Raw genomic sequence first — 9,845 nt, 5'->3', positions numbered from 1 at the left:
GAAACTTTAGTAAGTTCAAAGGGGATTACGGGCTAAAAATGTCAAAAGATAGATTAATTACTTTCTGTCAGGAGGAGTGGCCATCATTTGGAGTGGGGTGGCCGGATGTCGGTTCTTTTGATGTGAAATTGGCTAATGAAGTGTTAAGTGTGATAACAAAGGATGGTCATTGGGATCAGTATCCGTATGTAGATTGCTGGGTGAGTGCTGTGATGAATCCCAGTCCCCCATGGGTACAGAAGTGTAAAGGAAAAATGTGTAAGATGTTATTGGCAAAAGACACTGGGAGAAAGCCCCGAGTCCTCTCTGATTCTGGTAGTGAAGTAGATCTGACTCAAGGGTTAAGGCGCAGGGATGAGGCTAGACTACCACAGGACCCAAGGCGCAGAGCAGAGGCTAGGACACAGCTGGGCACAGACCAAACAGATCAGGAAGAGATAGCCAGCACTAGCTACTCTAAGACAGGCATAGACCAAATGGATCAGGAAAAAACAACCAGCACGAGCCGCTCTAAAACACCTCCCCCGTATGAGGGAAAGAATGTGACAGAACCTGACTCTTTATCCCCGACTGCCCCCGATCCTCCCCAGACCCATTGGAGTGCTCTCCAGTCTGACCAGCCTCCCCTTCAAGAACCCAGATCAACTCGAAATCAGAATCCAAACTACCAGTGTCCACTGCGGGAGATAATGACAGGTGGAGGGGACACTGACTTTGTTTACGTCCCCTTTAACACTTCAGATTTATTCAATTGGAAAAATCAGAATCCCTCATTCAGAGAAGATCCAGAGAAGATGCAAAATTTGTTCCGGTCGGTTGGACAGACTCATCGCCCCACCTGGGCTGATATTCAAATGATGTTACACACCCTTCTAACCTCTGAAGAGAGGCATTTAGTACAGGGAACGGCAGACCAGATAGCTGAGGAGCATTTGTCGGCGGGAGAGGGAGGAAATATGCGGGACATATGCCCAATTGAGAGTCCCGATTGGGATAATTCAGCAGTTGGAAGACAGCGTAACCACACTTATTTAGGAATTATAATGGAAGCCCTGGGTAAGGCAGTGCCACGGGTGACCAATCTTTCCAAATTGTATGAAGTCTGTCAGGGAAAGGATGAATCTCCCTCGGTTTTCCTGGAGCGCTTGTTTGATGCCTTTAAGAAGTTTAGTGATTTAAGCCCTGAAGCCATAGAAAATCAGCGCATGGTGAATCTGATGTTTATTGGGCAGGCGGCCCCAGATATAAGAAAAAAGCTGCAAAAGACTGAGGGGGCAGCAGGTAAACCGCTTTCAGAACTCATAGAGATTACGTATAAAGTTTATGGGAATCGTGATCAGGTGGCAGAGAGGAGAGAGGAAAAGTGTGGACAAAAACAGATAACAATGTTAGCAGCTGCCTTGGGCAAAAGCACAAATATCGGTGGGGGATGGAAGGAGAAACCTGCAGGGGGGCAGAAGAAAGGAACAGGCCGATTTAAGCCTGATGAATGTGCATATCCAAGAGAAAGGTCACTGGAGGAGGGATTGCCCTAAGCTGAAAGACAAACAGAAGAAAAGTCAGCGGGGGGGCCACCAGATGCGGGCGGACTCCTCGGTGGAAGATTCAAGCTGAAGGAGACCGGGATCTGAAACCACCACCCTGCGGGCCAGTGCCCGGAAAGATCCCATGGTGAGAATAAAGGTTAGTGGTAGAAACTATGAGGCTCTAGTGGATACTGGAGCCACTTTTTCTATGATCCCTGTAAAGCCCCCTTTAGCTAAAGAAAGCGGAAAGCATGTAACTGTAGAAGGCATTGAAGGAAGGCGAATTAAATTACCTGTGCGTAAGCCTCTCCTCACAAAAATTGGAAATAACACGTTGGAACATGCTTTTGTAGTTTCCCCCGCTTGTCCTGTAACTCTCCTGGGGCGGGACTTACTAACAAAACTACAAGCTGAAATTTTCTTCCGTGAGGATCAAATTGTTGTGTGGCTGCCGGTAAAACAGGGCTCGAATTACCAAATGGCCCTCCGAGGAGCTGAAACTGTGTCAGAAGCCAAAGGAATTGAGATTTTAGAGAATGTTGATCCGTGTGTGGGCGGATGGGACTCCTGCCCGGGCAAAATGCATTACTCCAGTCAAAATTCCTCTAAAGGAGGGAGAGGGTCCTGTGTGTGTGAGACAGTATCCTCTGAAAAAAGCCACCCGCACGGGTTTGAAGCCGCTGATTGAAAAATTCAAGCAGTATGGGTGGTTAATAGAGGGATCATCCTCCTTTAACACCCCAATTCTGGGGGTGCCCAAGACAGATGGCACCTCCTTTAGGTTGGTGCAAGACCTGAGAGCTGTAAACAAAATGATTTTAGTGGATCATCCTATGGTTCCAAATCCCCACACCATTCTGACCCAAGTTCCAGCAGATGCCAAGGTACTCTCAGTATTAGATCTGAAAGATGCTTTCTTCTCTATTCCGCTACACGAAGACAGTCAGAAATTGTTTGCCTTTGAATGGGAGGACCCAGATACGTATCATAAGACTCAATTGTTATGGACAGTGTTACCCCAGGGATTTGTCTCATCCCCCCATATCTTTGGAACAGCATTGCAAAAAGACCTGGAGCATTGGAAAGGGAGACACCCTGAGGTGGCATTGTTGCAGTATGTTGATGATTTATTAATAGCAAGTCCCGATGTGCAGATGGGAAAGAGAGCGACAGAATCCTTGCTGAATACCCTGGGAAAGAAAGGGTATAAGGTGTCACGGGAAAAGGCTCAAATTTGCCAGCCAAAGGTCACCTTTTTGGGTTATGAGATTGAGGAGGGGGTTCGGGCTCTGAGTAGAGATCGAATTCAAGCAATACAGGATATGCCCGCTCCCAGAAACCCCAAAGAGCTGCAAGCTTTCCTGGGACTAACCAGGTTTTGTAGACTGTGGATTCCCGATTATGGGGGAAAAGCCAAACCCCTATATGAATCCCTCACAAAGGAGGGTCTCACAAATTGGAAATGGACTAAGGAAAACCAACATGCATTTGAGTTGTTAAACACTGCCCTCTTGCGACCCCCAGCGTTGATGATTCCAAATGGGCGCAAGCCCTATAGACTATGTGCATGAGAATAAGGGGGTTGCCTCCGGGGTCTTAACTCAACCGGTGGGCCCAACTTGGAAGCCCGTGGGCTACTACTCCAAGGTCCTAGACCCGGTGGCAAAGGGGTGGCCTGCATGTTTGAGGGCTGCCACAGCTACTCTTGTGGAGGAGGCTCAAAAGATTGTTATGGGAGCTGATATGGAAATACATACCCCACGTGGAGTTCCCCAAATCCTTGGAGGAGAGGGAGGAAAAATTTTAAACCCCTCCAGACAATCCAGATATGAAATCTTTCTCCTATCTAATCCAGGCCTTACCTTCAAGCACACCACTGCTTTGAACCCAGCCACCCTGATGCCAGAACCGGGACCCCCGTGCCATGATTGTCTAGAGGTATTGACTCAGACAGTACTGATTCATCCTGACTTGGCAGATGACCCACTTGAGAACCCGGAGGAGGAATTCTTCGTAGACGGTTCAAGTAGTGTAATACATGGCGTGCGACATACGGGGTGTGCTGTGGTAACATTGACTGAGACTATGTGGAAAGAAAAGCTCCCTGCAAATTGGTCAGCACAAGCAGCGGAGCTCACTGCCCTGACACGCGCATTGGAATTAGGTAAAGATAAAAGAGTGAACATCTTTACAGATTCGCGATATGCTTTTGCTACTGTACATGCCCATGGATTGTTGTGGAAAGAACGTGGGTTTATCACGGCCTCTGGACAAAAGATTGCAAATGGGCCACAGATTGTAATGCTATTGGAAGCCCTCCGGCTACCAAAAGAAGTGGCCGTGGTACACGTAAAAGCCCATGGCAAGGCTGCAGACGAGTGCCAGAAAAGGGGAAACGCAAGGGCCGACGTGGCAGCCAAAGAGGCAGCACAGACGGGAGGAGAGGTAGTGTTCCAGGGTTCGGCCCATGGGGTGCCCTTTTGCTTAGAAGACTGTAAAATACAATATGGCCCAAAATTAAATCAGCTAGCCGCAGAGCTCAAAGCCATCAAAAATCCTCAGGGATGGTGGGTCATACCTGGAGGAAAGGTATTAGTACCCCAAGGCATCTTAGGGGATGTACTTCACCAGTTACACTATTCCACCCATATGGGGGGCACTGCCATGGGAGATCTGTTAGTTCATCAGATAGTGGCTCCAGGACTCTATTTCGATGCCCAGAGAGTGGCCTCTCAGTGCCCGACCTGCCAAAAGGTGAACCCAAAATCCGCAAGACCACCAGCCCCCATGGGAGGAAGACCGTGGGCACATTATCCTGAACAAGCCTGGCAGATTAACTTCGCTGAACTTCCTAAGTCCAGTTGTTACCGTTATCTGCTGGTATTGGTCGATCAACTGACTGGATGGGTGGAAGCGTACCCCACAAGAACGGCTACCGCATCCACGGTGACATGAGTACTACTCCACGAGATAATACCCCAATTTCTGTTGCCTGAGTCTATTGAATCAGATCAAGGAAGTCATTTTGTGGGGAAGATAGTACAGGAAGTGTCCAAAGCTTTAGATATCACGTGGAAACTCCATGCTCCATGGAGACCCCAGAGTTCAGGTCAGGTGGAGCGCATGAATAGAACGCCGAAAGCAACGTTAACAAAAATCTGTATTGAGACTCATTTGAAATGGCCGCAGGCACTCCCACTGGCTTTAACTCGTATTCGTAGCACACCATGTAGAGGAATTAAATTGTCACCTTTTGAATTAATGTTTGGTATGCCTCCCAGGGTCTTGCCAGCAGGGTGGAGGGAACAGGTTTCTGTAGATTTGGGAAAATCTGAAATTTGGGAACATGTTATCGCCTTGCAGTCTGTTTTGTCTTCCCTACACAGGTTCGCTGCACCTTTCCAGAGTCTCCCGCTTGATGCGCCGATCCACAACTTTAAACCAGGTGACCAGGTCCTGGTACAGAAGTGGAGAAAGGATCCTCTTGCGGAAAGGTGGGAGGGACCCTACCAGGTGCTGCTGACTACACACACAGTTGTTAGCTTATCAAACAGCGATAAGTGGACCCATTGCTCGAGGGTAAAGCCTTTTCATCAGGAGGACACCAACTCCCAGGGTGTGGTCACTCCGGAAGCTGATAACACCCGGGAACAAAAAGCCAACAAGTGGAAAAGTGAACCTGCTGGAGGTTTGAAATTATGCTTGCAAAGATGTGGGCCCTAGTCTATTTGTTGGGACTCTTGTCCCTTTTAGGTATATCGAACCCAAAGGTTATGTCCACCTGTTGTACTTGTTCTCAAAACGAGCTTGCAACCCTCAGTAAGGCTCAGTACTACTGCAAAATCGCTTAGCTCTTGATTATTTACTTGCAAGTGAAGGAGGGGTATGTAAAAAGCTGAACTTGTCAAACTGTTGTGTTAATATCGACGATAATGGTGAGATAATCAAAGCCTTAGCAGATGAAACAGAAAAGGTTGCACATGTCCCCGTCCAAACATGGAATGGGTGGAATTTTGATTGGTTTACATCCTGGCTCCCCAATTTTGGATGGTTAAAAGGAGTTTTTCTCGTCTTGTGCCTGCTAATGTCAATACTTTGCTTGCTCCCCTGTATTTTACCCTGTCTCATAGCCCTCATAAAACGGACAATTCAGTCAGTCTTCAACCGAGAAATGCTTGTGCATTATCAAAAATTAGCACTGGCTGAAACCTATTAAGATTAGAGTTAGAAAGCATCTCGAGGGGGGAGTTGTGGCAAAAATGTCTCATCTCACTAGACAAAAGGCTTTACAGCTGAGAACTGTAATCTCACTACACAAAAGGCTTCACAGCTGAGATCTGCAAATTGTTTCTTCTCCTCTCTCCCCCACCACTGCGGGGCCAGGAGGGGGGGTCCTGTTAGGGGGAGAGAACAGTCTGAACAATGCTTGGTTCACGATAAGGCTGATTTCTGTGGGAACAAAGATTAGTTACTGCCTGCTTTGCACATAAACTTTGCAGAAAACTGTAGCAAATCACAGATTGCCACAATGGGATCTTGTTCATGAGAGGTATAAAAATGTATCTTCAGGCATGGCTAGGGGTCGACACGGCTTTGAGCATTGAACTCCCTTGTCGATCTGTTTGCAAACAAATAAACTCGAGATGGATCCAGCCTGAGTGTGTATGACTCTCTCCTTGACGTATATTGGAAAAGCCTCCAGGGGCATGAAACTAGCCATTTGTGCAACACTGTGATGGGGCTGTGAGTGCGACCGGACCTTGGCACTTGTGTTTCCTTAAGAGAACAAGCTCTTCCTGCCAAGTGCTGCGGGTAAGGGATGGGCATGTCTGTGTGCCGGGCTAACGTTCCCTGCTCAGTGGAGGTCAGAGCAAGACTCTCAGGGTTTCCAGCCCAGCCGTCAGCCCCATCCCCTCAGACCCTGATGTGGGAAACCCATGTGCAATGTATGTTAGGACAGGACCTGGATGCTTTTGGGTCCAACAGACCAAAGAGACCAGAGGCAGAATCAGCATAAAAGAAGGAGGAGGTTCTCTGAGGGCTGGTCTGGTGCACAGCACTGGTGTGTCCAGGAGGAGATGATGCTGAGCCCTCCACCTGGGTGGGCCAACATGCTCCAGAAGCCAAAGTGCACTGGTGAGACTGCTGTCCCATGATCTCACGCAGCCCTGAGAGCAGCATCTGATACCAGACTGAACATCCCCACAATGCATTTCTGGGGTTTGTCAGCAGCCTGGGGAGTCTGGGGAGCATGGCCTTACACTAGACTAGCTACTTTCCTTAGTACTCGGGAGAAACACTGCCAGGCCTAAGGTCGGGGAGAACTGGGTTAGAGTGCTTCTGGAGGGGCTGGACATGTTCAGATCAGCAGGTCCAGATGCTCTCCACCCCAGGGTGCTGAGGGAATTGGTAGGGGTTATTGCAGGGCCCCTGGCATGGCTTTATGAACACTCATGGTGCTCTGGCCAGGTGCCGGATGACTGGAAGAAAACCAACGTGGTCCCCATCTTCAACAAAGGGAGGAGGAAGGACCCGGGCAACTATAGGCCCATTAGTCTTACTTCAATCCTGGGGAAACTCTTTGAGATCATCAAGGAGCACATCTGTGAAGGACCAGCAGCGGGGATGATGCTCAAGGGCAACCAGCACGGTTTCATTAGGGGCAGGTCCTGTCAGACCAACCTGATTGCCTTCTACGATCAGGTCACAAAATCACTGGACGCAGGTGTCGCCGTGGATGTAGTCTTTCTGGACTTCAGCAAGGCCTTTTACGCTGTCTTCCACCCCATTCTCATTAAAAAGCTAGGCGACTGTGGCACTGATGCCTACACAGTCAGATGGATTGCAAATTGGCTGAGGGGTCGTACTCAGAGAGTGGTGGTGGATGGGTCTTTTTTGACCTGGATGGAGGTGGGCAGTGGAGTCTCCCAGGGCTCAGTCCTTGGGCCTGCGCTGTTCAATTTCTTTATTAGTGACTTGGACGATGGGGTAAAAAGCAGTCTGTTTAAATTTGCTGATGATACCAAGATTTGGGGTGAGGTGGGCACGCTAGAAGGGAAGGACAGATTACAGCAGGACCTGGACAGGTTACAGGGGTGGGCTAACGAAAATAGGATGGGATTCAATACTGACAAGTGCAGAGTGCTGCACTTGGGCAGTAGGAACCAGCAGCACTTATAAGCTAGGAAACTCCCTGCTTGAGAGCATGGTGGCAGAAAGAGATCTTGGAGTCATTACTGACTCCAAGATGAACATGGGTTGACAATGCAAGACCACAGTCAGTAGAGCTAACCACACCTTGTCATGCATCCACAGATGTATCTCAAGCAGGGCCAAGGAGATGATCCTCCCCCTGTATGCGACAGTGGTCATGCCGCAGCTGGAGTACTGCGTCCAGTTCTGGTGCCGCACTTCAGGAGGGATGTGGACAGCATGGAGAGGGTCCAGAGAAGGGCCACTCACATGATCTGAGGACATCAGGGCAGACCCTATGAAGAGAGGCTACGGGACCTTAACCTATTCAGCCTTCACAAGAGAAGGCTGAGGGGGGGGACCTGGTGACCGTCTATAAACTCACCAGGGGGGACCAGCAGGGTTTGTGAGAGACCCTGTTCCCCCTAGTGCCCCCCGGGGTAACAAAGAATAACGGCCACAAATTGCTAGAGAGTAGGTTCAGACTAGACATTTGAAGGCACTACTTCACAGTCAGGGTGGCTAGGATCTGGAACTCACTTCCAAGGGAAGTGGTGATGGCTCCTACCCTGGGGGTCTTTAAAAGGAGGCTTGATATCTACCTGGCTAGGGTCATTTGAGCCCGGTTTTCTCTCCTGCCCAGGGCAGGGGGTCAGACTTGATGATCTACAAGGTCCCTTCCGACCCTACTTCTATAAATCTATGAATCTTTCCCTTGGTGGAAAACACCCATCCAGGCTCCAAAAAATGTTCTGGGAGGGAAAGACTTAGAGCTGTGGCTCTAATTCCTGGAAGGAGCAGGGTTATGTCTCCTACCTGCTTTCAGGGTCAGGTCTGGGGCACGGAATAAGCCCACGGGGCTTTCTTCTGCTAATGAGAGCCAGGTGGCCTCCACATCACCAGAATCTGCCCTGGGACTAGGGCCTTGGCATGAACCTGAACGTGAACTCTGTGCTGAGTCCCAGGCTGTGTGACACTCACGGCCTGGAGACAAACATAAAGGCACAAACCATGGGGGATTCACTACCCCCTGACCAGTGTCATCTAGCCCATGGCATTCAATACAGCCTGAGATCAGGAGTCAACACTTCCTGGGGTTCAGGTTGACCCAACCAGGATGTCTCCAGCCTCTCTCTTGTCTAATAATAATGGCACAATGGAGCTTTGACCCACTGTGCTGATTTCCACGGGGGACTACAAATCCCACCCTACCTTGGGAGAGGGTGTTACAGAGGTATGGGTACCTTAGGTTGGGGAATTAACTGTTACACGGCTGAACAAATATAGAAATCCAAGATCATGGTATCCCAGGGAAATGAAACCTGTGCCTAATCATTAAGACAGCAAACTTGGCTGTTCCCTAGCAGCTGTAGTCTGGGGGAGAAGGGAATGGTTGCTCTTCTACACACCTTGGAATTTCAGGGCATGGGAAACCCATCTGCCATGACAGCAGAAGATATTTGAGGTCAGCATCTTGCAAAGGCAGCGCAGGACCGGTCTGCAGGCTCCAGGGCCCCTGTCACTGTGGGCGTGGAGCATTTGTGAGTGGGGGGTCAGGGGATGGGATGGCCACAACTCACCAGGCAGCAGGTCCTGCAACCTTGAGATGTCCCCGTGATCCTCATCATCACCGACCCAGAGCTCCTCCTGTCCTCACTGAATGAGACAGATTAAGTTGGGTGTCGGATCTTGATATCCTGTTTGGGGCCGTGGTTCAAGAGGATTCATGACTGGGTACCGGATGCAGAACAACCAAGGAGAATTTGGAGAATGGATCCAATGAACTCAAGGATTCTTCTGGGCCTTGAAGCAGAAGAGAGGGTGGACGTTTAGGATGACAGAGAAGGTGCTTCAAGGAGAAGTCTTCAATAGGTGATGGCCTTTGTCACCCAGGTGGAGGGGGGCAGTCCTAGGACAGAAAGCACTGGCTGCTCTGAGGTATAAAAGGGTGCAAGACTGAGTTTTCCCAGGGACGGGGATGGACATGCAGTGACCTGTGATGTGGTGGAGAGCAGAAAGATGAAGCTCTCACTATTTACAAGGCACTAAAACAAAGAGAGGCCAGCGGCAGTGATGCAGTGGCTCCGTGGCGGCAGCGGGAGCTTTTGCAGGCAGCGGCCGTCGCCG

General features: G+C 49.6%; 1 protein-coding gene across 6 annotated transcripts; it reads left to right on the top strand.

Annotated features, from left to right (window-relative positions):
* Nucleotides 1-17: 17 nt before the first annotated feature.
* On the top strand, nucleotides 18-6,179 carry LOC132245492 (uncharacterized). Of its 6 annotated transcripts, none has more exons than XR_009457216.1 (2): nucleotides 18-1,671; nucleotides 3,382-6,179. XR_009457216.1 is itself a non-coding variant. In XM_059717871.1 (2 exons), exon 2 carries the CDS (start codon nucleotides 3,426-3,428, stop codon nucleotides 4,479-4,481), a length of 1,056 nt encoding a protein of 351 aa, XP_059573854.1. In that variant the 5' UTR covers nucleotides 28-1,671; nucleotides 3,382-3,425; the 3' UTR covers nucleotides 4,482-6,179. The 6 variants fall into 6 exon arrangements, 2 of the variants coding, with proteins under 2 accessions (XP_059573854.1, XP_059573853.1); XR_009457218.1 differs by having other exon boundaries at nucleotides 18-1,683; nucleotides 4,913-6,179; XR_009457215.1 differs by having other exon boundaries at nucleotides 18-1,683.
* Nucleotides 6,180-9,845: the final 3,666 nt, after the last annotated feature.

This window comes from Alligator mississippiensis, chromosome 15, assembly GCF_030867095.1.
Source record: "Alligator mississippiensis isolate rAllMis1 chromosome 15, rAllMis1, whole genome shotgun sequence".
Taxonomy (NCBI): domain Eukaryota; kingdom Metazoa; phylum Chordata; order Crocodylia; family Alligatoridae; genus Alligator; species Alligator mississippiensis.
The sequence above is the reverse complement of the archived record's forward strand: the minus strand, read 5'-3'. Positions and strand labels throughout refer to the sequence as shown.